General features: G+C 47.9%; 1 protein-coding gene across 2 annotated transcripts in view; it reads left to right on the top strand.

Annotated features, from left to right (window-relative positions):
• Nucleotides 1-27,456, top strand: part of KAZN (kazrin, periplakin interacting protein) — a 993,570-nt gene that overhangs the window by 583,197 nt on the left and 382,917 nt on the right. For both annotated transcript variants that reach the window (XM_072975380.1, XM_072975376.1), the window contains exon 3: nucleotides 3,253-3,496. In XM_072975380.1, the coding sequence (XP_072831481.1) occupies nucleotides 3,253-3,496 (244 nt within the window). The remainder of the gene's footprint in view (nucleotides 1-3,252; nucleotides 3,497-27,456) is intronic.

Below are 27,456 nucleotides of genomic sequence, written 5' to 3'. Positions count from 1 at the left end.
GAGTTCCTTCAGACTTCAAAGGCTGTACCACAATTGGAGAAGGGGAGGCAGGGAGAGAGGAGAAGGTGCCCCACAAATCGGTCTTTGCTTTTCTCTTGGTTAGATTTTTGGGTTCAGCTTGTTTTGCTTTGGCTTGATTTGGAGATGCTGGTATGTGAGAATCATCTCATTGAGGAGGAGAGTGAGTAACACTTGGTCAGTTTGTTTACTGCACAAACGCGCTCACACACAGCCACTTGCAGAGCGCTTGCCATGGGTTAGGTGGCGAGGATGCAAAGAGGGGGTAACACGTAAAAAGCGATCCCACCTTCTCCCACACAGAGCGCCTAGTGACGTGGGAGAGAGACAGGTAAACAGATCAATTACTGTGCTTTCTGACGAGTGCTGTACACAGGTGTGAGCACGCACGCGCGCGCGCACACGCACACACACACACACAGCTCTTCAGATAGAACTGCTCTTAATTGTTTTCTCAGAAGGTTTGTTTCCAGGACCCCTCTTTCTCCTTTTTTCCTGGTACTTGTATATATGCTTTTTAAAAATTGAGGTGAAATTCATATAACATAAAATTAACCTTTTTTTTGAGGGGGGAGGTAATTAGATTTATTTATTTATTGTTAGAGGAGGTACTGGCACTGGGGATTGAACCCGGGACCTCATGCGTGCTAAGCATGCACTCTACCACTGAGCTATACACCCCACCCCCCAATTAACCGTTTTAAAGTGAACATTTTATGACATTTAGTCTGTTTACAGTGCTGGGCAACCACAACCTCTATCTAGTTCTGAAGCATTTTCATCATCCCAAAATAAAACTCAGTACCTGTTAAGTAGCTACTCCCCATCCTCCCCTCCCCCACCTCCTTGCAACCATAGATCTGCTTTGTCTCTCTAGATTTACCTATTCTGGATATTTCTTATAAATGGAATCATACAATCTGTGAACTTCTGTGTCTGGCTTCCTTCACTTAGCATAATATTTTCAAGGTTTATCCACGTTGTAGCATGTATCAATAGTTAGACCTTTCGTGGCTGAGTAATGTTCCATTGTATGGATATACCATTTAATGTTTGTTTATTAATTCATCTGTTGTCAAATATTTGAGTTGTTTCACCTTCGAGCTGTTGTGAATAGTGCTTTTGTGAACGTTTGTGTACAGATTTTTGTTTGAATATTTGTTTTCAACTCTTCAGGGTATGCAGGAGTGGAATTGTGGGGTCATATGGGTAATTCCATGTTTAACTTTTTGAGGAACCACCAAACTCTTTTCCACAGTGGCTGAACATGACACCCCCTGCCTTTTGAAGACCCACAAAGTTCTGTAAATTTTGATGGTTCCTCCATAAGGAAACTGAAAAACTCTAAGGAATTAAATCTTGGTTTATAAAATACACCTAGTGGCCTAAGTGCCTTGGCTGGCCCACTTGGGTCAGAACTTGTACTAATGAGACTAAGGTCAGGAGTTCATATTCCCCAGCTGACCAGTTTAGCTGAGTAGAGTGCACAGAGTGAAAAATTAAGTCTGCTGCCACACGCTCCACTACCTAATACTGTCCTAACCTCTTACTAAGCTTGTTAGTGGTCACAGGGGGATGGAGCAAGAGGGTGGTTTTATGGTTCCATCTAAAAAGGGGAAAAAATAATCTAGCATCCAAGGCACAGTGGGACTAGCTTGGAATCAGATGACTGCTTACTTCCAGTCCTGGTTTCACCTGATTTCTGTGAGCCCCTTGGGGAAACTGCTTAACACCCCCCCAGAGCCTCAGTTTCCTCATCTTTAAAATGGGAATAATAACCCTCACCCCCCACAATGAGATGCTAATGCATACTCGGTACTTTGCACACAGTAGGCTTCCAGTAAACGCTGTTGAAGCTGGAGGGTGAGCATCCTCCCTCTGGCAGAAGCACCATCAGCTTCTGCAATAGTCTCTGAGCTGCCCTCCCCAGGTTGACCCAGCTGGAATGGTGGTTCTAAGTTCTTCCCTTGTTCCGGGTTACTGGCTGTTTTAAATTGTCCTATTTGCATGGAATGAAGCTTGCCATGGTAACAAGGTCTGGTGGCTGGAATCCAGGGCCCCACTGAAAAATGCACGGCCTGTGTTCTGGGAGAAAGAGGCGCTTGATGGGTGTATCAACTTTAAGGTTACCTCAGTTCTCCAGAGAAGAGAGAGGGGGTAAACTGAGTCAGCGGGGCCTCCACACTCAGACTCCCAGGAGGAGGAGAAAGAGGGAAGCCCCAGTGATGCCTTCCAGTCTTCTCTCCCGGCTGAATCCGTTTTGCCCCCCAATATTCAGCCCAGCTAAGAAGCTTAGGACCTGGCTAGGGCCACCTCCACGCACACACGGGTTCCAGGCGATGGGGAGCCCTGAGCGCCACTGGGCCCACCGTGGGGAAGGACGAGGCGCTCCTTCGGAGGAGGAGCGAGGCAGCGCAGGTTGGGGCATCGGAGGAGCTGGTGGAGTGGGGTGGGGTGGGGTGGACAGAGAGAGGGACGCGGAGCACCAGCCTAGCTCCCCATGCACATTTCCTACCTGCATTTTAAGGAACTGGCAAAGCAAAAACTCCTCTTCCGAGCTCGGGCAAGCGGCCCCTCCCCCGGAGCTCCATCCCCGCTCCCCTGCCGGGCCCCTTTTCTGAGTACCCCTCTCTCCCAAGCACCCACCTCCTCCCAGCCATAGCACGGCGCTGGGCGCGAGTTCGCCAGGGCGGGGGCCGCCCCACCGCTCCAGGGAGGGGATCGAGGGCCGGCCTTGGATGAGGCGCCCCCCACCCCTCACCAGGGGCGCCACCTCTGTCCACGCCGGGCTGCGGGCCGCCGCCCCCACCCTTCGGGGGTGTGTCCCCAAAGTGGGGGGCGCGGAAGGCCAAAGCAGCGCCCCAACCCCCGGCCCGGGCCCCCTCCCGAGCGCTCAGCGAATGGTAGGCTCCATTGAAAGAGTGCCGGGCGGCGCGCGGTGTCCTTCTCCGAGCAGCTCTCGGCGCCGGGGTCTCGGCGATCGCTGCTCCTCCTCCTCCTCCTTCTCCTCCTCCTCTTTCTCCTCCTCCTCCTCCCCCCTCCGCCTCGCTACCACCGCGGCTCGGCTGGAGGCGCCGCTGTCATTCCTGCGCTGGAGGAGCCGGCGCTGCCGGTGCCTGGGGGTCGGGGCGCGGGGGAGCCGGGCCGCGGGGGACCCAACAGGTAGAGCCGGGGGTGCCCGGCTGCGCGTCCCCCGCGCATCATGCAGCTCTTTGTCACCTCTCTCGCCCCCAGGCCAAAATCCTGAGCATGATGGAAGACAATAAGCAGCTCGCGCTCCGCATCGATGGGGCGGTCCAGTCGGCCAGCCAGGAGGTGACGAACCTGCGAGCCGAACTCACGGCCACCAACCGGAGACTGGCGGAACTGAGCAGCGGCGGCGGCCCGGGCCCGGGCCCGGGAGCGGCGGCCGGCGCCTCGGCGGCGGCGGCGGACTCGGCGGCGGCGAACATGGAGAACCACCAGCACGGCGCGCAAGGTAGGGATCGCCCGGCGCCGGGGGCGGAGGAGAGGCGAGCGAGCAGGACCCGGGCCCGGAGGTGGCCGGGGACTCGACGCGCCCCCACGCCCACGGCGAAATCGCCTCGCATTGTGGCTTGTAACCCTTTCCGCCCGGGGTGGCCGGCGCTGCCTCCCTGCTGGGAGTTGCAGGCTGCTGTCATTAACGAAAGCCCGGGCGCAGCGTGCACGGGTTCACACGGCCACGCCGGCCGGCCGGCCGGGCCAGCGCAGCGCAGCGCAGCCGGCAGCTCCCTTCTGGCAGCAGAAAGTGCCCCTTAGGTGGCACACAGCCCCCAACTCTGTGGGCAAACTTTTCCTGCCCGGGCCTTTGCCCCCACCCCCGGCAGGGGTGAATGCCACAGCTCCCCCCCACCCCCACCCCCCCCCAGTTCCGGAGGCTCCTTCCTTTGGAATGACTCCCTGAGAGGGAGCTCCAGGCTCTGCTGCTGTGTTTGGGGTAGAGGATTGGACTGGTTTGCACTTTTCTCCACGGATGCCAAATCCCTTGTCTCGATTGCATCTGGACTTTATTTTCTCCCCATTTGAGATCGCGCAAGCAGTGGAATATATCGATGCAACGGCAGATGCTGTGCTCAACAGGGAGTTTAAATTTCTAGCAAATGTAAACACTGAGAGCACTTTCCAGGGGGAAATCTTAGACCTCAAAGGCTGAGGACGGGCTTCTGTCGAAATGAAGGCTTAGATGTTGGGTTTCCAGGTAGCGGTTGCTTGAAGGAACTCTTTGCTGTTAAGAGGAGGGAAAAAAGACAGCTGGTCTCTGTTGACATTGACAGTGATGAAGCTCTGAAACCCTCATGTAAGGGTTAAAGGTAGAGGAAGCATGCAAAAAAAAAAAAAAGAGAGAAAGAAAGAAAGAAAAAGAAAAGGGAGTACTGTTTGGTTTCTGTGGATTAAGAAGTATAAGACTAGGCTGGATTTTCAGGATTTTTTTTTTTTGCCTAATTTCCCTTTAAGAAACATTGTCACTGATTATTAATATCATTTGATTAAACTAAACTACTGAAATCCAGAACATGACAGAAAAAAAAAATCCAGCCCAAGAAGGCCACTTGTGTAAATATGTCACTTGATGAAGTATGAGGTACCAATGTCTCAGTGGCTCAAAAGGATTTTCTGGTTTTGTTGTTATTTCAAGAGCTTCTCCTAAGGGTTAAGAGAGTCTGTTTTCATATTAATGCCTTCTCCCCAACAGCTTCTATCTCCTCCTTACCTTCCTGGGGTAGGTGTGCTTTCCTTGGTGTGAGATGTTAAGCCTGAACATGAGCATTTTACGTTCAATTCCAAGTCAGATCTTAACTTGGTACTTCAGGAGTCCGTCAAAAGTCTTAGGAATTGGAGCAGTAATTTGGTACCAAAGTAGCATGACGTAATGGTGGGAAGGAGTTGCGAGGCTGGCACTTGCTGCACAGTTTTCAAGGTGGGCATCTGATTATTCTGTCATTTATCCCTTGCTATGTCATTGTGCGTGGAAGATGCTGTCCGCTGGCACCATGGCGAAAAAGGGAAGTTAGGTTTCATGGTCATGCTTTACTTTTTATAGGCAGAGACTCTTCCAACCTTAAAGAAATAGCAGAGAACTGGCATTTTTGCTAAGAACCAAAAGCCACGGTAAAGGGGACTGAACAATGCTGGTTTATTTCCCACCGTCTGCCCCTTTCTCAGCCGAGGAAAAGTTAAGTGGCTTTTATCCGAGTCTTGGGTCTAGTTGCAGACTGAGCATGCTAAGGAGGTTGGTGCTGCGATGATCTACACACTCCAGTTGGAAATTGTGATACTTAGCTGATGGTTAAATTGTTGTGGTGGAGCCATTGGGAGCTGTTTCCTTTCCTTTTTTTTTTTTTTTATCCCTGCCAAAATGCACAAGGCTATGGAAATAGAAATGGAACTGGCTGTTGGATCCCTTGCTATCCCTAAAAATACACGGAACCAGCAGCTCCCTCATCGTCTTAAGAGCGTGCCTGCCCTGGCCGGGGACGGTCTGTGGGTGGTTGGATGAGGGATGGTTTTCATTTTTCCTCTGTGTACCATTGGTATTTTTCAAAACCTTTACTAGGGGGAGTTTAATGATTTTATAACCAGAAAATAAAATGTTGAAGGTTTTAACTCAACTTCATGGTTGGCCACATAGTCCTCTAAATTGATGTGAATTTAAACCGATATGATGTCTAAGAATAAAACAAGACCCGCATAGAAATTCGTCATTTCTTTATTGATAGCAATGTTACCTCAGTTCAGTACTTCTTACAGTATTTGGCCTCCGTGAGTTTTTGGCGTTTTGTTTTTATTTTGTTTGGTTTGGTTGTTCTCATGACATGTGGCAGCATTCTGCTGGGACAGAAACCTTCTGCGGACGTGATCTGGTAGTTTCTTCTGCTAGTGCCTTCGTATTCCTAAAGGAAAGCACTGCCATCTCTCCACTTAATTTCAAAGTGTGGTTGATTGGCTTTCTCCTGCTTGTTTGTAACATACCTCCAGGAAGGCTCGCAGGAGCTCAGGTCCTGGGGCTTCCTGACTGTTGTTCCGAATTAGTCTTCTGTTTTAATTTTGCCTGTGTCGGTTTGATTCAATGGGCTCAAACCCTTTGAGCATTTAGAGCTATTGAGTTATCACTTTTCAAATCAAGGTTTTGAATGAAATGAATATCTTTCAAAATGCAACTGTATAAGTCATCTTTTATCCAGAGGGCATCATTCACATATTAAATGCATGCTAATCTCCTTTTAATAATATTAGCACAAATGGTTACAGGGAAGAGTCACCTTTTGCTCTCCCTGCCGAGAAAACGTTAGATCCATTTTCAAGTTTTTGGGTTAAAACAATGTTTTTCTCTAATGAATTAAACAAGCTCACCAGTCCACCACCAATGGATGTTTTGTTCCGGTGAGGGTATCTGACAGTAGGTAAGTTGATGAAGAAAACTTGGGTTTTCCTAGAGAGTTAATGCAGTGTGTCATCTAAACAAAATATTAACTTGGTTGGTACCTTCCGTGAGCTGGCATGGTTGCTATGTAACAGAGTCTAGAAAGTGAACTGCTGAAAATCTGGGCTTTCGACACTTTGCAGGATTCTCTTTCAGAATCTGTGTTGAAAGAGCCCTTGGCAGCCAGCCCATCTTCCCTCTCCCTGCTTCGAGTGAGTCGGATAATCCCTAATGAGGATGCTGGCGCACAGGGTGGCACATCTCACGGCTCCAGAGCTGCCTCTTGGGTTGGTGGGGGTCACAACTGCCTTTGACAGGTGGACACAAGGAGGCTTGGAAAGAACAGAGCCAAGCATTTGTTCCAATTTGTCTTGTTGTTGGTGGCCAGAGAACGGATTTGTTTAAAGTAACATTTCTAAGCTGTTTTCCTCAGCGTAACATCTCTGGGAAATGTGTTTAAAATGCTTGCTGTTCTTGGAGGGGAAAATATAGCAGTTTGTTTCTCCGAAAATGTTTTATCTGATGAATGGCTAATATTAGATTCAATTGGTTGCTTTGCTATGCATAGAATACAACAATTAAGCTTCATGGTACCCAACTCAAATAGGTCTTAACTGTATATAACATACAATACTTAAGCCTAGTAGGATGTATACCTACTGCCATCATTTTTGTGGTTTGTTTTTGTTAATGAAATAATTGTATTTATATGCCTATGCAAGTGCTCAGAGCATCTTTCCTGGGTGTTGAGGACTGACTGTCTACTGCATTTGTTAATGGGGATGGGAGAAGGGTCATTTTCCTATACTGCTGTAAATTTCCATAAATGGATGTGAGTTTTATTATTTTTTTTTCTCCCCAGGCGTTAAAATAGGCTGTTACTTCAGGTCTGATGTCTCTTATCCAGCATTACTACACCACCGGAAACTCCCCGGTGAAGTGCAGATTACCTTGGGACTGATTGAATGTGTGAGCAGTCTGCAGAGATGCTGGGCACTGTTGCTTTGCAAAATAAGTTCTGTCTTTTGGCATCCCCTTCCCAATTCATTCTCCCAGGTAGACGTTTATCTTTTTTTTTTTTTTTTTTGAGAAAGAGAATTTTCACATGGCAGAGGGGAAGGTACAGAATTTGGCAGAATCTCGGTGGGGTAGGGGAGGCCCTCTGTTAGCTCGCCCTGAAGTTACAGAGCTCATCATGCCTCGGTTTTCCAGCCACATCAATGGGCTGAGAGAGATCTGTCTGTCTTTTCCTCATCTGACAGGCTGTCATGAGGTGGGACTTCATAGGTCCTCCTGAACATCACCACGCACATGGTCACAAAGAGACTGCTTACAGATCAGCACAGCATGGTTGGAATTAGTTATTGATTGGCTATTATTTACTGTCTTTGCATTGTCTTTGGAAAATGCCTTGGGAGGACCCCTTAAGGCAAGTTTCTGGTTCTGGTTAATTTCACGCTTCCACCATTTACTGATTTACTGAGGTTTCTCAGAACTTCTTGGATACTTGGTTTAAGCCAACCTGAGTTGTATAGTGGGAGCCTAGCCCACACATCCTCCCAGTGGAGGGCAAGGCACGTTCTCTCCCTGCCTTTCCCCCCTCTACTCCCCAAGACTGCTGGCACTTTTTAGGAATCCTGTAGGTTATAATTTGTGACTTCCTGGCTGCCAGTGAGCCTGTAGCAGATGGCCGTGGCGGGCGGGGAGCGCTCATTGGAACACTGCCTGCTCACCATGCAAGTCATAGCCGGCCCAGAAGGTCAAGCCTGGAGGCCTGGCCATATTCATTGCCTATTTTATTTATATTTATTCCTGAGATATGCAGCTAAGGAAAGTGAAATCAACATGAACTTCTCAGTTCTTTTGAAACCTTTTCCAGGATTGGTTTGTGTGAGCATTAGCGCTTGGCTTCTTACCCCCGGCCATCCGTCAGGCAAGAGCGGAACTCATTCTGCCTGCTGAGGCCAGGGAATGGGTTTTTAAGTGATCTTGTAAATGGAAATTAGCCCATACTGTCTGGGCTGGATATTAGGGTGATAACACATGGGATGACAAGGGGTGCCACCAGCAGCAGTCACTGCAGTGCCTTCAATCATCTGAAGTGCAGGCAGAGAGGGTTCAGGCAGAATCATTTAGGAAAAGACAGCTTCCCTGAAGCCAATAAGGTCACCATCCGTTGTGGCAGATTGCACCTGACGATTCAAGGCAGGGAAGCATCCCGCTGGCCCATTTCACCATCCTCCAGGCCTCCTGCCAGGCCCATCTTGACTGTAGAGAAGCTGGAGGGAGACCAGGCAGAGGAATCTCTTCTTCCTCCCCACATGACTGGAAGAGACCAGAACACCCTTGCCTTTGTGATGCGACCTCAGGTCTCAGTGGCAGACTCCAGGTTGTGCTCTGTGGGCATTCTTGCTCCCTCCTTGGGATCCTAACGTACCAGAAACGTGGAAGAAGCTGACTGTTGTTTTAATGAGCTTGGCGAGAACACCTGTTTGAGCATGTGGCATCTGGGTGGTGGGACATCGTTGGTTCTCAATTCGTTTTGGTGACTTTGTTGACTTGGCCTTGCTGAGCTCCGATGGAGCTGGTCACAGGTCTGCAGGCCTCCGCCCCTTCTGTGCTGGGCAGTCAGGCTGGGAGGGTGGAGAGAGGTGGGAGAGGAGCCACCCGGCTCCCACCCCTTCGCTCCTCTTCCATCAGAGCAAGCCCTCTACGGGGAGGTCAAGGCTCTCCGTTCCCAACATTGTCTCGCTCTAGAGAGTCTTTGAAGGAATGTGACCCACTGTGAGCCAAGTGCCCTCTAAGGGAAGGTGGGTCCAGAGCTCATATTTCACACTCGCCTCCGGCATTTCATTGTGGTTCTCGGAGCTTACCTCTTGGGTACATCACAAGACACTGTGTGTTCTGGAACCGTTCTGATGCCATGGAGTTCTCCTCTTATTGGTGAAGGTAAATAGTTTAAGATAGGGCTAAATGTGAACTAGTTTCCGTGCCTTGTCAACCTTTTCAGTAAATAATAACAATCGGGACTTAACAACACATCAGATATTTTCCTGAGTGCTTAACATGCTGATTGTATCCGGAGCCCAATGAGGTGGCAACTACTATACCCATTTCTCAAAAATGAAACTGAGACTTGGAGAGGTTAAGTCACCTGTCTACCACGACAGTAATGACTACAGTGGGGGTGATCACAGCAAGCTTCGACATGGTTTGACTCAGAACCAGGTACTGTTCTAAATGCTTTTCTGAATGAGTGCGTTCAGTTTTCATAATGACTTATGAGGCAGGTGCCACTGTACCCATTTAACATATGAGAAAACGGAGGCACAAAATTGCTCTCTTACTTGCCAAAGGGCCATTGAGTGACTGAGCCCTGGCTCTGGAGTCCATGCTCTTACTCATCCCACTTTGATGCCCAGGGGCACTCAGCTGGCAGTGACTGATCCAGGAATTTAAACCCCTGAGGTCTCTCTGCTGTTTAAACCTGATTGTCTCCTAAATTGGGAAACAGCTTTTGGTTCATTCATTGGGAAGGTGGAGGGAGCTGCAAGCTTGTCTCCATTCTTGATTAATGTTTCCCTAAACCGAAGGCAGTTTCTGGGTCCTTAGGTGAAATCTTAGGGGAGCAGGAATACCCCTCCCTTTGGTGTGAGATTAATGGACAAAGAGGGACTTGGTCCTGCTAGCAAACCAGGGGTCACTTGTCACCAGTGAAAAGAATCATTTTGACTCTGCACTTGGGGCCTCCTACTTCTTAGACTGTACGCGTTCTTTCTTGGGAAGGATGCATCCAGGCAAAGCTCGAATCATGTGGACCCGTTACTGTCCCTCCTACCCATATCTTTGTCTTTTCTGAGTTCTCTCTCTGTGGCCTCGTGGCCTCCAGTGGCCCAAGCCCATGGCCACCAAAAGACCTGTGAACTCCTCACAGACTCCTTTCTGCTAGAGCTTCCCAGCCGCGGCACTGTCAACATGGGGGCAGGCCCACTCTGTCGGGAGCGGGGGCATCGTGTGCGTCGTGTAGGATGTTCAGCAACATCCCTGTCCTCTGCCCACTAGATGCCAGCAGAACCTTTCACACCCTAGTTGTAACAACCAAATGTGTCTCCAGATGTTGCCACATGTCCACCAGGGGCCACATCATCCCTGGTTGAGAACCACTGTTTACGCCAGGCATTGGAGGAGACCCCGGTTGTGAGTCTTAGGTTGGTAGCTGTGAGAGCAGAGAGTTTTGCCTGTCTGTTTTCTGCTCCATTCACAGCGGCTAGAACAGTGCCTGGCACATAGCGAGAGCTCAGTAAACAGCTGTTGGATGGATGAATGAATGAATGATTACTAACAGAATTTGATCACATTTTACATGAAGATTGTTGACTTGATGATGGATGATTTGAAGTGTTTATTTGCTGTATGTCGACACTAATACGGTTCTCAACCCTTTCCCTGTATTACCTCCATCAGTCCTTTAAACTACCTTCCGAGGTAAGTACTGCATTTGCCATCTTACAGATGAGAAAACTGAGGCCCAGAAAGGTCATGTGACTTGCCCAGGTTCACCAGGTTAGCAAGTGGCAGAGCCAGGCTATAAACCCAAGTAAGCGTGACTTCAGACACTGCCTGCTGTCCCAGTCAGGATGCTGTACAGCTATGCCTAGTTTTTCCCACTCCTGCCCAAGAAATCACCTTTGTTCTACAGCTGGCATTGTGGCAATTATAATTAGGATTTGCGTGTCAGACACTAAGTCATTCATCATAAATCCTCAGAGCTCTGCGGTGCGAAATATGCTTTGTCATGCTGGGGAGTCTGTGGCCAGGAAGGACTGGTGTCCAGCCGGAGGTAAGAAGGCAGCTCAGTTGGCTGAGCCATGTTCAGACGTGAGAATCTCCCTTCTCTCTGCCTCCCTGCTGGACTTCGGCTGGAGAGAGTCACAGAGAGGACTTGAACTTTCTGGGAAAGGTGAAAAGGGACAGTGGACCCCAGAGCTTCTTAGCAGTGGGTTGACTCATTTTAGGGAAAGAACTGTTCCAGGATTAAAGTTGGGGAGCTGGAGCGACTTCCGTGATTATCCAAGAGTGCAGTGGTAGCAACAGCCAGCGCTTGATGAGGCTTTCTTTGGCTTCCCGGACTCTGTGGCAGGGTGAGCGAGCAGCATTTTCTCAGCTGACTTTCCTGTCACAGTGAGTTAGATACTGTTCTCCCCACCATACCTCAGATGACGGAATTAAGGCTTAGAAAGGTTTAGCTGCTTCCCCAAGCTCCAGACAGTGGTCACCAGCGGAACCTGGAGCCTGCCTGCTTCACCACGACCGGAATACCGGTGCAGCAGGGCCAGGCAACACAAAGACATGCGGGGAGGTCAGCTGTGTCTTTTGGCTTACATACCTACCCTCCCGCTCCCCTTCTTCTTTTTCCTTTTCTTTCTTTTCTCCTCTCTTCTGTCTCCACCCAGCTTGGGCACATAGGTTCAGGGACCACAGATTTAATAAGATATGGACCAGGCTACCTTAGAGCTCGCAGTAGATGTGACCGACATGGAGACATAATTACATTTTATAATAAAGGTCTTGACAGGTGTAATGGGAAAATAGATGATGAAGTGACAAAGATAGAAGGCTTCACGGATGTACGTGACAGTGGCAATATGTTATAGAAGCATGCTGGGAAAATATGCTGATTTATTTACTAAAGGTTAAGCTAACCGTGAGAAATTATTAAAAAGTGCGACTCTGGGGGTAGTCTGGGACTGGATACTGCGGAGAGGGGCTGCTGGCTGGGACCTTCTCCCCCAAAGAGGATTTCTTAAAGGGAAGGAAGATGTGAATCCAGGGGTTAGATCTTGAATAATAATTGTGGGGTTTTTCTCCAAAGAGAATAAGAAAAGATATGAATTTCAATGCAGGTGTAGCTCTGCCTCTTTCAGAATAAACTCACCCCTTCTTGGCCAAGCCTGGGGCTTCTTGTCAGCCACAACAAATGAGTTAGTTCACTTTTCTTGATTAACTTTTTTTTTTTTTTAAAAAACGTTAAGGATGGTGTATTTACTTTAATTCAATAACTGGGAGCACAGTGGGGTTTATGTCACCCTTCACCCGCTCCATTCTTGCCATTTGTAATTCTGTGCTCACTGTTTCTTGGTGACAACAAGGTATGAAATTTAGAAGTGTGATACTGACCCTGGAGAGTGCAGTGTGGTAGCACAGGGCATGATGAATGATGGCCGGCGAGAACTGACCTGTGATTATGTGTATATTGATTATCTTAATTAATGCATTCATCAAGTGGATCGCTTTTCCTGTTCCTACAAGGTGTACTACGTGAAGCAAGAAAAAAATGGCAATATTTTTCGACACATCTTTAGATCTGGGAGTTAACAGAAAGGCAAGGCCGGGCTGCCATTTTGTGGAGACCGTGAGCCCGTTAGCTTGCACACGTGCTCTGATTGCCCTGTTCACAATTTGACATGGTACCAGGCGGCCCTGCGGGGAGGGATGTTCAAGTCTCAGTGGAAGTCCTGGGGAGGACCGTGATTCCTGGCCGGCTGTTCTACAGTGTGGGTCATTATCATCGACCAATAGAGCAGAACCTTGTTAAAACTCAGCTGGTCAACACATGAGTTGGTTCCACCATGGAATAACGCAGCACCCACTCCCCAACACCTTCAGTGCTATCACCTTGCCTCTAAAGCAAAAGCTTGTCCAGCAACCTTAGTTCACAAAGCCAATGGTTAGAACTCTTTCTCTAGAGTCCCGTTGCCTTTATCTACTCTTTTTCTTTCTTTTGCACCCAGGAGGCACCAGAGAAGCACTATTGTGAATCACTACCCAGGTCTCTGCAGTATCCAAAGGCTTGCACAGGCGTTGTGTTTGTGGATCCCACCAACTGGCCTACATGGTGGAAGTGAGGTAGACACACAGCCATCTATTTCTCAGCTAAGGAAACAGAGGCACAGTGGTTTAAGCTGGTTTGTTTGAGATTGTTGTGCTGGTCATTGAACCAAATTCTCTTTCCCCTTCCCCCACTGCTAGATCCCAGTGTGACTGTACAGTGACTGCACAGAGGGCCGCCCTAGAAGTTATGATTGGGTGAGATCTGACCTTGCCTTTGCCCTCCCTCTTGGGCACGGGCCACCCTGTCTTGTAAGGCCTGGTTGGTGACACCATCACCCAATACTCTCATGCTCTGAGCTCCCATGTCCAGTATCCACCCATGCTGAATGGACAGTCCAGTTTTACAGATTTAATCTTATTTTTTTACACTAAATTCTTTCATCATCTCTGTGGAGTTTTACAAGCATTTGACTTCTCTTTCGGTGACCTATCTTATTAATGCCTAAGCTTAGAGTTTCTCCCCCTTTAGCCTCCCTAAAAGCAGGCAGGGATCTAAACCAGGGCAGGTGTGCACCAGGGGAACTTCCTGTTTGTCTCAATCAGGAATGACTCGTGTAGAGGAAAAATTTTTGCACCTGACACCCCATCATTGAGGATTTCTTAATATGGAAAGCCCACATGTGTGGAGACCTGTGGTCTTGGCACGTGGTATGTGTCCTTTCCGAGTGTTGTAGCCAACACAATAAATCTGCCTAATTTCTCTCTCTTCACTGGCCCTTCAAGGAGACTCTATTAAACAGTTAGGGTCTCTTTTATCAGAGTCTTTGAGTTAATATTCAACCAGAATACATTGATTTACATTCTCCACTGAACCTGCTGGTTGTGTAAGTGCCTGTGCTCACTTCTGCTGTGGCCTGAAGAGTTGGGGGACCTCCTGATGCTCCAAGTTCATGTCTAGACCTCGTACTCAGGTCAGTGGAATTTCCTCCACAGACCAAAGGCCAACAGTGTGGCAGAAGACTGGGGGAAAATCAGAATGGAGTCTTTTGCCGTGCACCTGAGAGGAACGGAAGGGGGGTGTGAACCCGGAGGCCTCTGTAGTGCAGCAGACAACCCGCTGCGGGTGACTGACGCCCGAGCAGCTAATCCAGCGGCTGGAAGTCTGATCTCTGTTTTCATTTCAGCGTGACGAGGAGCAGTCACGAAAGGCTTCCCAAACCTCTGACAGCAAAGTAAAAGTAACATACATTTGGACTTCATTTGAAGATCTAGTAATAATAGGCTCTCAAAAAGCAGAAAGTATTTTTAAGGATCAAAATGTTTTGGTACTTCTGAGTGTTAGATTGGTTTTAGCATTAAACACTTAGGATTCCCCCCACCGCCGACAGACGTTACAGTTGCATATGGAGATGAAAGAAAGAGCTGCTTGATTCAGCTGGGAGCTCGCTTTAGTGCTTGCTCCTGTGGTTGGAACGATGGAGCTGGTGTAGGGGTTGGCAAACTTTTTCTGTCAAGGGCCAGAGAGTAAAGAGTTTAGGCTTTGGGGGTCATAGGGTATCAGTCATAACTCCTCAGCTCTGCTGCTGTAATGCGAAAGCAGCCCTAGACAACAGGTGAATGAATGGGTGCGGTTGTGTTCCAATGAAACTTTATTTACAACAACAGGCACCTCTTGGGCTATAGTTTGCCAAGCCCTGAACTTGTAGTTCTCTTCCATTTGCCTTCTGATCCATTTCGATCCAGCATCTTTACAGCGCTCAGCATACCGGAGGAGCTTAATAATGACTGGATGAGTAAACTCGTGAATTAGACGTGAGCGATAAAACCACTAGATTACGGTGTTGAAGTTGCAGAAACAAGAAACTAATTACTAGGGGTATAATGGTTAATGGGCAAGAGAAAGAGACATTTGTTGGCAGCTTCATGGTTTGAGGTAAAGTCACTCGTGTTTCGTCATTATCACAGACCTCAAAAGAACTGTGAAGGTACAGAGAATCTGGTTGCAATGAGATACAGGGCAAGACACTTGGCAGCTGAGCCTCAATTTCCTTATTTTTGAAATGAGGTGGTCATTTCCATCTTCAAGACGCCGTAGCAGACATATGGGTTCAAGGGAGTGGATAAGACCTAACCTAAGATCCTGGCAATATGACTTGGGTGTTTGGGGACATTACAGCTCTCAGTTTCCACCTCTGAGGCTGATATCACCTCCCTTCTTGAGTGATTGGGATGGTTTAATGCAGGGTTTCTCAACCTCAGCGCTGTTGGCAGTCTAAGCCAGAAAGTTCCTCGCTGTGGGGTTGTCCTCTGCATCATGGAACATTTAGTAGCATCCCTGGTCTCTACCACTAGATGTTAGTGGCACCCCCATAATGTGACCATTATGCCATGAGTCTTCAGACATTGCCCTGTGTTTCTTCCCGGGGGGAAGCATTACTCCCTGGGTTAACAGAATAACACATAGTGTGCCTGGTACAAAGCTTGGCCGACCTCGGGATTCAGCAGATAGAACTCTTCATTATTAATAACATATTGCACTATTGAACTCTGAATTTTTTTCCACCTTTGAATGAAATTTTCTTTATTTCTTCTGCTGATTTCTGTCCCCTAAAGGCAAGATTGGACAATTTTTTTCTTTCCAGTTGCCAGCTCTTTCTCCTGATATTTCTGTGTTGCTTGGAGGCCTTGCTCCTGGGAGGAGGCAAACTTCTCATGATGTCCTGTTGAGTATGCTTTCCAGCCCTTGAAACACACGCGTACCTTAGACTTGTGCTTGAGATTATGGTCAGAATTCAGTAATAGTTCATATGAGAAATCATACAGATGTCTGCAACATGAACGGACAGGGAGGGTTAAGGTCCAGAAAGCTTAACTCACACAGGCTGGCAGGCTGAGATAGTAGGTTGTATTCAGAGGAAACAGATCATATATGCCAAACTAGTACCAAGAAAATGATCACTTCCCTAGTGAGCACGCACATGCTTCTACCATTAGCCTGGGACCAGTTTTCAGTGGTGTAAACTTTAGCCAAGATGACCAGCCCATACCATCAGTTTACATCTGGATTTAATGTTTTGGCATCCATATTCCCAGTGGAACAGTGGTTCATACCCAGTTTTTACATGTACTCTTTTTTAATGATGGAGAGAGATTTTCAATGAATTCTGGCCCCTCCCTATTAGTAGTTGTATTTTTTTCTGGCTGTCTGAGAAAATATATAAATGCAAAATAATGCATTGAATTCAGGAGCATTATCAAAAGGCTGCTTCTTCTGCATCTGCATGTATTTGAAAGATAATGGTACATACATGCAATAAAGATGATTCATTCTGTCCACAGGCAGCACACTGGAGACGTGTGGATTCTGGACCAACTGTAAGTCACTGCCTCTGGCCACCCAGAGTTTCTGTGGCCCACAACTGGGGAACTGCTTCTACTGAATGCATCTGTCTGAACATGTGCGTTCAGACCTGTTCAGTGTGGTTCTCAGCAATGCCGTGTGCAGTTAGGTGCTTGATAAAGGGCTTTGGAAAATTATGGCTACTGCCCTAAGCCTTTTAGTCTTCTGATTTTAAAAGATTCTTCTGTTCCTCAGACTCAACTTTCCCTTGCTGTGATGCAATCAGATTAATCTATGATTTGGGCCCTTGGCTTTAAGAAACCCCTTCTTTATTTAGGCAAAAAATGTCTACAGTGACTTCCTGGCATGAATATTGGCTACACCAGTTTGTCAGAATAACAGAACTGGCCCTAAACTAGATTTCGGACAATGTGATTTGATTGGCCAACTGCCATCGCTAACTAGCGTCATCCTGCCCCATCTCCAGCAAACTCCTAAAACCCCTCAAGCATGTGATCCATCATATCATTTTCTCATTTATGCCAGCGCTGGATAATGGCCTGATCTCTCCAGCCGCATTCAGATTTATTAGAGAAGATGGCATTTACAAAACCATTCCAGTGTTCCACTGCAAACACCCTAAACTAGTATGCACTTTCTTATTATAAACCTTCTTTTTACAAATGGTTTATCATCTGCAATTAAAATCACCTGGAAGACCCAGTAAATGGTTTTCATTTTTTTCTTTGGTGTCTGGTTAATATTTGGCTGGTGGGCCACCTGGGACTCCGGAGAGAACATTAGAGAGAGGCAAGTTTCCACTCATAGAAGGCCAGCCTCGCTAAGGAGGAGAGCTGCCCAGAGGGACACGGTCATCCCTAGAGCCTGGATGACCATCTGCCAGGCATGTTGGAAAGGCTACTCCCATACTGGGTTTAGAAGTTCAGGAGGAAAAAAAAAATGCGTAACACCAAATGCGAGCTTCCCTTTCTTGTGTTTTGCACTCAAATGGGCCGTCGAAGACAGAAGTTTAGCATGGCGTCATGTGAGTATGACCCAGAGAAATACTGAGAGTCAGTAATGACTAGGAAAGGGCCTCACTGGCTTTCACTGTAATGTGAGTTCGAACAAATGAAGATGCCGGCACAGGCGACTTCACCGCTCATAGTGTAGGACAGAAATCTCTGGAGTCCGTTGCCTGGATGCATAGCCTGTTCTCCTAACACGTTTTAGCGGCGCAAGGAGGGCAAGCTGCTTTATGGTCTAGACCTCAGTTTCCCCCTAGGGATAACGCCAACCCTGACATCCTAGGGTTGCTGAGACCACAGGAGACGGTGAGTGTGGAGAGCTGAGCTCAGGGAGCGGTAGCTGCCAAGTCTTCCAGAAATGTCGTGAAAGGTCGTAAATGGGCGCCGTAAACCTGCGCACATGGACGGCATCCCAGCAGGCACCGGGGTGGGGCGGGCCATTCTTTTGTTTATTCATTCCACTGGCGCCCCTTGGGCGTTTTCTGGTTGAGGAGCACGGTGCTGGGCTCTAGGTACTGGGACAAGTAAAGTGTTCACCTTCTGCAGGAAGCCTGAGGGGACCTAAAAGGACTGGGTGCTAGATCTGACTGTACCTGAGATGAAAGAGCCACAGAAAGGGAGGTTCCAACCACCGCACGCACTGACTTGTGATGCCAACTGTCTGACCAAAGACGTGGGTCGTGCACGCCCACCTCCACCCCCACAACTTGGGAGAGGCATCCAGACCAGCGTTTAGGGGCTGGGATGCTGGCTTAGTCACAGTGAGCCTGCTGGAGGAGACCTGGCTGAAGGCCCTCCCGTTTCTGAATTTCTACAACTTGTGACCTTTTAACAGTATCACCAAGTCAAGCAATGCCACCTTAAAGAATATCTTAAAGTAGACAGTGTTTTTTATTCAGGGAATGTTGTCTTTCCTGGCTTAAGCAGAGAGCATGTAAGCCTGTGACTCTGCAATAGACCTGTGTAGGAAAGGACTGGAAAATGGGGGTTGGAGAGAAGATGATAGCACCAGATAAAAGCTTGTGTGAGTTAGGGAGTCACAGAATGTCTGTGCTGCGCTGGAAGGGACATCGAAGACCTTTTCATCCAGCCTTTATTTCGCAATTGGAGAAGCTGAGGCCAAAGAGTACAGTGAACTGACTGAGGCCGTATGGCACTTTGTAGCAGAGCCCAGGCTAAGTTGGTGATGCTGCCCTCCTGGTCCAGTACACGCCCCCCAATCTCACACTCGCCCCATGCAGTGTTCACACTGATGCACAAATGCACGTCTGCGCTGCAGCTCCCAGTAGAACCTTTTATTTGTCATAAACACTTCCCTTTCTGTGCCCTCAAGGAACTTTATCATCTGAACCAGGCAAGGGGGAAACAGAGGAGCCCTCTGGTATGGGGTTTGTGGTTTGAGATCTAATTTTCCAGTGAGTGTAGAAGAGGATGATTTAAAAAAAAAAAATCACAAGCCAGATGCCTAAATTAAAACACTAAATTTTCTTAGAGTTTATGTGCTCCGAGCAGTGTAAATAAAGATGAGGGCTGGGCCTCTCTTCCCATTAATCAGCCTCAGCCACAGGCTCACTCCCCTGGTTTGTTTAGGTGTTTCAGCCCATCACCCACACCTCTTGGCATTTCTGAGATACAAGGGGGAGGGTTCCATTTGTCATCGTGATCATCTTCCCCTGGGTTGCTTGGAGTGGCGATCTCAGTGTTGCCTTTTGAATGAAATATGAAGCTCAGGGATGGAACCAGGGCATTTCAATGCAGGCGGGATACACTTGGGAAGGCTGGTTTTCTGCCCTCGTGGCTTCATTTGCATTTATTTTGCTCTCGACCATTTGTAATATAGTGGTGGGTATCCATCAAGTAGCTATTAACTCTTCAGCCAGCTCCTAAGAGGGCTGTTTGAGCTGCCTCTTACAAGTTCAGGGGATGAGATGGCCCATTCCTTTGGTCAGTCGCTTGGTGCCATGAGCCACTGTGGATGCTAGAACTTCCCATTTTGTTTCTCTTTAAGTCTCTCAAGAACCCTGCAAGACAGCAGCCTTGGTTGTAGGACTACATTCCTTCAACTGGACTCAGATTCCTGAGTTTAACCACCACTGCCAGCACCTCTGAGCATGTCATCTCATTGGGTCACATAACAGATGTTTTCTCATCTATGTCACTGGGCTGATAATAGTTCATACCTTGTAGGGTTTTTAAAAAGATTGAGTTAATATTTGGGAAACCCTTTGTTAAGTGCTTGGCACAGATGTGCTGAGGATTCCATAAATATCAGCTGTGAGTATTTAAAACTCTGGCCCAAAGTCTCCCACGGAAGACCTCTAGTGCTGAAGAGTGACTTCTTTTTAAAGCAACAAAATCATTGAAGGAGGGACTAGTTTAAGTTGGAATCTTGGCTTTTGAAATACAAATCCCACAGTGTATGAAACCTTAATGTCCTCATTTATTTCGTGGTGTGATCTATGAGGTTTCCCGTTTAGCGGTAGCAGAAGGGACTCCCCGAGTGCCCACTGCTATCTGTGCTCCCCTTACGTACGGCCGACTGGAGTCTTATCTCCGACAGCTCATGCATCATCCTCCCTGGGAGACGAGGCCCCACTGACTCGCTCACGGACCCTCAGCTAAATCCTGGATTTTCTTCTTCTCCATTATTTATAGCTCGCCTGCTGATGTTTCAAGCTCTCATTGTGAAGCAAAGAAAGGCCTTGAGTGCTGAGAGGTGGAGCTGAGTCCAGCACTGGCTTCGGTCTCATTGGACAGTTTTATCTGGGCTGCATGCTCTGGTCTGTCAGGTGTCTAGCCCACGTCCGTGGAAACACGCTGGCATATTGCCCCGTCGTGTCCTAGCGGCAAGTGAGGATTAAACGCAGGAAGCCCTCGGCCCCTTTCTGCCTCCATCTGCTTGCATGATTGATAGGCCACTTTCACATATGGGCCTCAGTTTCCCCATCCAGAAAGTGAGAGGAACAGAGTAGTTGGATCATAACTTCATTCAGCATATATTTCTTGGGCTTCTGCTCTGTGGCAGGCCCCGTGCTGGGCTCATGGAGCTCATAGGCTCCTTCCTGGGGCACGGGAGGATGATGGTGACAAAGGAGATGATAACGACACTTGTGTTTACTGAGTGCTTAGGAGGACAAGGCACTGTTCCAAAAGCTGTTTGTGTATTTCTGTGTTTAAGCCTCACGTCAAGTATTGTCTTTAGCCCTGTTTTCACAAACGGGGCAGCCGAGGCACAAAGTGGCTAAGGAACCTCTCGCCTGTCCCTGCTTGTGCAGAAGGTAGAGATGGGATTTGAACCGCAAAGCCCATGCTTTTAAGCAGCACCTCACGCTCCTGTCTCGCGTGAAAGCGTGTATTACCGTTCCCCGTGACGAGTGCTATGGTCGGCGTACCCGCAGGCTATGTAAGGGTGTCCACAGGGGGCACTCGGCCCGGGCTGAGGTGAGGGGCTCAGTGGCAGAGGTCAAAGGAGGCTGTGCTTGAGTTGAGTCCCAAAGGACAAGTGGGGCTCCTCTTGGCACGAAGGTGTGAGGGGGTGTCTGGGCAGGGCTTGCTGCGGGAGTAAAGATGTGACACGGGGGCGCGTGGCTCGTCGGGGAGCAGCCAGGGTCTCGCTGGGCTCCAGGTCCGGGTGTGATGGGAGAAGCTGTGGGACTTGAGAGAATGAGAGTGATAGTGCAGAAAGAGGGGACAGATTTGGACGGTTCTTACCACCCAAGACAAAGAATCTGGATTTCACCCTACGTACGATGAAAAAGGCATGGAGTCCTTTGTTGTTGTTGCTACTGTGGTAAACTACACAGAACACAGAATTTACCATTCCAGCCATTTAAAAGTATACAATTTAGCGGTATTAAATACACACACAGCGCTGTGCAGCCATCACCCCTGTCTGGTTCCAGAGCTTTCTAGTCAACCTCCAGCAGATACCTGGTGCCCGTTAAGCAGCGAACCCCCCTCTCCCCGCTGTAGCTCATGGCAAACGAACACTCACCTGCTTTCTGTCTCTATGGATTTGCTTATTCTGGTCATTTCATGTACGTGGAGTCGTACCATAACATGACCTTCTGTTCTGGCTTCTTTCACTTAGCATTCTGTTTTCAAGCTGCATTCGAGTTGTAGCGCGCATCAGAATTTCATCCCTTTTCGTGGCTGAGTAATAGTCATTGTCTGGTTAGACCATGTTTTATTTATCTATTCGTCACTTGATGGACATGTGAGTCATTTCCACCTTTTGACTACTGTAAAGAGTGGCATCTAACTATTATTTTGTTTTTAATTTCAGAGTTACTTATTTATGTATTTATTTTGGTTCAAGCATTGAATTATTGTGTTAGGTTTTGGCCTCAGTTCAGCTCCTCAGGTCAATTTGCTGTAACCCTTATTCCGTGAAATATCAGTTTGCCCGTCTGTATAAGGGTCAGGTCTGTGTATATATGCCTGTGCCTATACGGCTATGTGTGCTGTCTCCGAAAGTGTGCCATCTGTTTCTCCCTAAATTATAAGGGTAAGGGAAAAATTAGATAACTTGCAAATTGCTTGAAGCTCCTAAACTTCTATTTAAAATTAAAGTGAACGTTTCCTCGGGCGCCAAATGGAGCTGATAAGAGCAGCCACTTCTGAGCCTTGCTGAGGTTATTAAATGTGTGCGTTTGTGGGAGGCATGGATAGCAGTGCCCAGCATCTCAGAAGCGCCCAGCGAACGCTGGTTGTGATCATTACCATCATTGTTATTGTTGGCGAAGTACCCACTTCGCCCATGTTCTCTGAGCAGTGGGAGGCTGGGATAGGCTTCCTGGGTCTCGGCCAGTCCTCGAGGGAGCCCTGCTGGGGAGACTTTGGGCACGTGCTGCCAAAGGAGACTCGTGACAGTGTAACTGCAGAAACTTCCCTCTTCTTCCTGCCTGTTCTTTCTGAGTACTTACTGAGCCCCCGAGATGGAATGCCACTGTGTCAGGTTGTGGAGGTGGGCAGCGGTTTGGACCTGGATCCTTATCTGGGATGGTTAAAATCTAGCAGTGATAGCAGCAAAGTGACAAGCTCCAGCTGCAGACTGGATGGCCTGGAATTGAGTCCTCGCCTCACTGCTTGCCTACTGTTGTGCCCAAGGCAAGTTATTTAATCTTGGTCTCAGTTTCCCCATCTGTAAAATGGCACAGTACAGTAGAGTCTAGCTCGTTTTGAGGTTTGAATGAGATGGTGCATGCAGGGTCATTTGGTAGGTTCTGGTACCTAATTTTTTTTTAAAAGAGGAGAAAACATGTGCATACATTACATAATACAAGTTGGAAAGGGAATTCCTATTTATTTATTTCTATTTATTTATTTATTCATTTATTTATTTAATTGAGTTATAGTCAGTTTACAATGTTGTGTCAATTTCTGGTGTAGGGCACAATTTTTCAGTCATACATGAATATACGTATATTCATTTTCACGTTCTTTTTCACCATGAGCTACCATAAGATCTTGTGTATATTTCCCTGTGCTATTACAGTACAGGAAAGGGAACTTCTAAGAGAAGTTTTAACGTCCTTTTGAAGTTCAAAGGAGAGCAGACAGCTCTGGCTAAGATGGACTGTGAAAATCTGGTTTGGGACCTTGTGAAGAAGCAACGCTCGTTGTGGCTTTTTAGTGCTTATTGTGTTCCAGGAGTTGTGCTGAGCACCTGTAACTCTCATTAGATTTGACTACATACCTCCCAAGTGGTATCCTTCGTTGGGTGGATTACATTTTTAAACTTTCTCAACAATCCTTTGATTGTTGTCAGTGTTTGGATGAGCTAAGGCCTTGCTCAAGGTCACCCAGCATAGATGTGTTGAGAAAAGGAATTTAACTCAGGTTCCGTCTGCCCTTGGAGTCCCCACTAGCAGGTCACTTGGAAGAAAACCTCGGTTCCAGGTGGGTAACCCCTGCCACCAGGAAGGTGCTTTGGTGTGTCATCCACCCAGCAAGTCCCCTTCTGTGAGCAACTTAAGTGGAAAGTAAATTTGCATTCTGTGAGTCCTCAGCACCACAAATTCAAAAGAAGTGGGCCAAGACGTGCGTAGGGTGGCAGGGGCTGGTGGGAACACCATGGGGAGTACGAGGCTTTGGAATCAAACCATCGTGAGCTCAAGTCCCAGCCTTGCCACTCACTTTGTGTGCCCTTGAGCAAAGTCCATAGTTTCACCACACCTCAGTTTCAGCGTCTTTAAAATGGAAATAAAAATGGGTGGTTGTGAGGCTCCTAGGAGATGACGTGTATGGAGATCTCCCAGTGGAGCCCCGGGCACACACTGAACTTCAGCGGAAGGTCTTCATCGTGGTCGTTAACGTGCCAGTTCAACGGCATGGATGGGTCTTCATCACCTCTGCTTGTCCTGAATGCCAGGGCCATCCCGGCAGCCTCTGTGTGTAGGAACTTCCTTGCTGGCCTGGAGGAGGACCACAGAACAGATGGACAGCTCCACAGGAGACACTTCCCTGGAGCTCTGACCTCCCAGGGGAGCTGCCAAGTGAAAAGACAATTACTAGAGATAGAGACGGAATCCTTTGTGCACTGGTCCACCGGAGACTGGACCAAGGCCACGCAAGTCATTTGTCATCTGCTAATGGGACTGATCAATGGCTGGAGGGTGGGAAGGGTGTGGCGCTGCCTGCAGCAAGCAGAGCCTCGCTAGGGTCTTCAGGGTGGCTCCGCTGCATTTCACAGTTAGATTTCGGTTGCATCTAAATGCAGAAAGTCCATGTGTTTAATCCACATACCCACTGAAGTAGAGCTCTGACTACACCAATTTCTGCTGTGCCGTCAGCCTTCTCTGGTTCACAAGGCAGTGGAGTATCAGGAACCACTGGGGCGTCTCCGCCTCCAGCTACCTCTCAAGACCACACCAACTCCCAAAAGGCCTCTTTGCAGACGGGCCCAGGGAGTCTGCAGACCCTAAGGGACCTCCCAAAGCCTGTACTTCCTGCTTGGGCAGAGCATGAAGTGTGGGAGCACGGGGTCCAGAAGCTTCTACCCTTGCGCATCTTGGACAGTCAGCACCAACCCGCCCTGGCACCAGAGGGGCAATGGGAGAAGAGAACACGAGTTCATTTTCTCCTTTACCTTGTGAGATTCTTGAGGCCAGATATGCTTCTGGACTTCTTTTGAAACCCAGCGGGCGTTTAATAAATTTTGGCTGAACAAAAGTTCTCAAAGTGACCCTACTGAGACTCTGTCTTGGGAGAGGGGGACTGTGTTGATATACTTTAACTGGAAAGTTTGGGTTTGCTTAATGTTAGGCCTCCATGGGACAAAGAAACACAACAGTGATAAATGGTATTATGCTTAGTAAAATAAGGTACCTTGAGATTTCTTGTGCTTTTGTAAAATATTAATTAATACCTGTCAAAATCCCCGCTTCGTCTTTAAGCCTCACCTGAAACGGAATTTGGATCATGCTTCGATCTGTTCACTCTGCTTCATCTTGTAGTGAAGGTGTTTGGAATTCAACAAACCTGGTTCAAATCCTGACTCTGTTACTTAGTAGCTGTATGACCCGAGAAAACTTGCTTAACTTTTTTGGATGTCAGTTTAGAAAAATTTTTTTTAATTACCAAACAAAAAAGAGTTTTGAGGATTCAACAAAAGCCCCACGGACCGTTCATGGCCAAACAGCGTGCCTTTGACAGTTAAGGACTCGGTGAAGAAAGCTCATTCATTTGTTCAACAAACATTTGTTAAGTCCTTACCGCGTGCTGCACTTGACCTGGTTCCTGTCTGCAAAGAGTTCATGCTCTTAACTCTGGAGTGGAGTTGTGGCTTTGCGGTAATTAACGCTGTCAAGTGAAGCCTCTCATAGGAATATTACTTTTTGAGGTTGGGTAGTGAGCCAAGAGCAGAGGACCTTCTCCTTCCCTTCAGCTTTCTCCTCCCACCTACCCGCCCTGCTCCCACCAGACATTACCCAAAACTTCACCTGAACAAACAGGAACGTTTAGTTTTTGATGAGGTGATGTCTGGTTTTTTAAATTAAATATCACAGGTAAATTGCTGACCTGTGCCAGAAACCAAAACACACAGGGATCACTAGCATTTCTAAGAGAACTGCGTGAGCCCAGCCTGTGTTACCCGGAGGGTGCCCCCCACCCTCAGGGAGTAATCGCGGAAGGAGTTAGCAGCAGCAGTCAGGGTGTGGTGAGCGATCCTTTATTGGGCATTCTTTACTTTCCCCTCGAGCGAGTTTTCTGCGTGTGTTGAAGCTTCTGCACACGGTTCAGAGGGTAATACCATTAATTAGACCAACAAGGTAATGTAATGGAAGATACAAGCCTGCACCCTATACGCGATTTATCCCTGATTAGCAGAGTGGCCCCCTCGCATTTTATACAGCCATACTGTCCAAGGGTGATGCTCCAGTTGTAATTAAAACCGGGTCAAGAAATTTCACTCTTCTCCGCAAGTAGAAAATGAACAGTTTCAAAGCAGAGGAGCAAACTAATCACTTAGAGAAGTCAGAGAGAGATCCCGAAAAAGCCCCAAAGAGGCTTGACTTATAATTAGCAGCTAAAAGATTTCCAGTGATATTTCATCAATCTTTGTTTAACAAAAAGAAAGAAAAAAAAGCTTTAAGATTATTTTGACAAGATGGAGTTTTGACTGAAGTTGGGGGAAGCTAAAAGCGTTACTTTAAAATGTAATTACGTGAAATTTCAATTATCATCCTTCCTTTCAAAAGTCTCTTCACTTCGGCAGGCAATTAGTAGATGTGAAGGAGGGCGGGAGGGTGTACACTGTGATTTCTTCCTGGGGACAGACACGCTCGGTATAATGTGCTGCTTCCAGCAAACTTGGAAATGAGAGGCCGTGGGGTGGGGACAGTTATTCAAGGAATCGAGACGTTTTCTCCCCGGCTGTACCATGTTCCTACCTGCGTGCTTATTGGTTTTTCACCTTTCCGGGGACCTGAGAGATTCTGGGCGATATTTGATAGGTCCTAGATTTAGATCCAGCTGCTTTTCTCCGAGGACAGGCTTCAGCTGGAGGCACTGGCAGAGCCCCTAAGAATTCATTTCTTCCCCATCAGGGAAGACCTGATGGAGCTGAAGAATTAAGGCCCCAGCCAGTTGGATTGAGCCCCCCTGGGAGTGTGCAAGGGCCATTAGAGGCCTTTCAATCCGCCCTGCTCCTCTCCTGTATCTGTACGTGTTCTACTGAATTAATGACTTCGGGCTGTCAATCAAATGGCACCGTTATTTAAATTCATCAACGTTTAGATTCTGACACATTCCCTAAGTGCTAAGCTAGGACGAAAATGTAAAGCTTCAGCCATTAGCCAGTAAAGCTAGTCGCTAGTCATCATCATAACAGCTTGCTTTTGTGAAACGATTACCTTTGCACTCCAGCGGAAGCGACAGCATTTACATGAATTCTTACAACTGGGGGCTGTGCCGTTTAGTGCGCCTGTTTGGCAGATAAGACGTTGGAGGTCCAGTGCGTCAAGTGACCTGTCCAGGGACACCAGGGTTCCTGAGCCAGAGCCAGCCTTGCTCTCTCCAGGGCTGCCGTCCTGGCCAGGGGCCTTAGCATCGCTCTCCACCGTCCCTCCTGCACCAGCGCCTCCAGCCTCTTGTCTGCTCTCTCCAAGCTGTAGTCCACGCAGGCCTTCTAAAATGTTAAGTCTCTGTGTGGTTCTGCACATAGAGGGGAAATCCTCTATGTGGCTCTTTGTGGTTCAGGATTAAGTATGGTTCCCGAGGCACAAGGCACAGTAGGGCCCACCCTGTCTTAGTCCCCTTCCCAGCTCTCATTTCTTGCCATTGTCACTTGTCAC

Source organism: Vicugna pacos, chromosome 13 (assembly GCF_048564905.1).
Source record: "Vicugna pacos chromosome 13, VicPac4, whole genome shotgun sequence".
NCBI classification, from domain to species: Eukaryota; Metazoa; Chordata; class Mammalia; order Artiodactyla; family Camelidae; genus Vicugna; species Vicugna pacos.
This window is presented reverse-complemented; position numbering and strand designations above follow the sequence as displayed.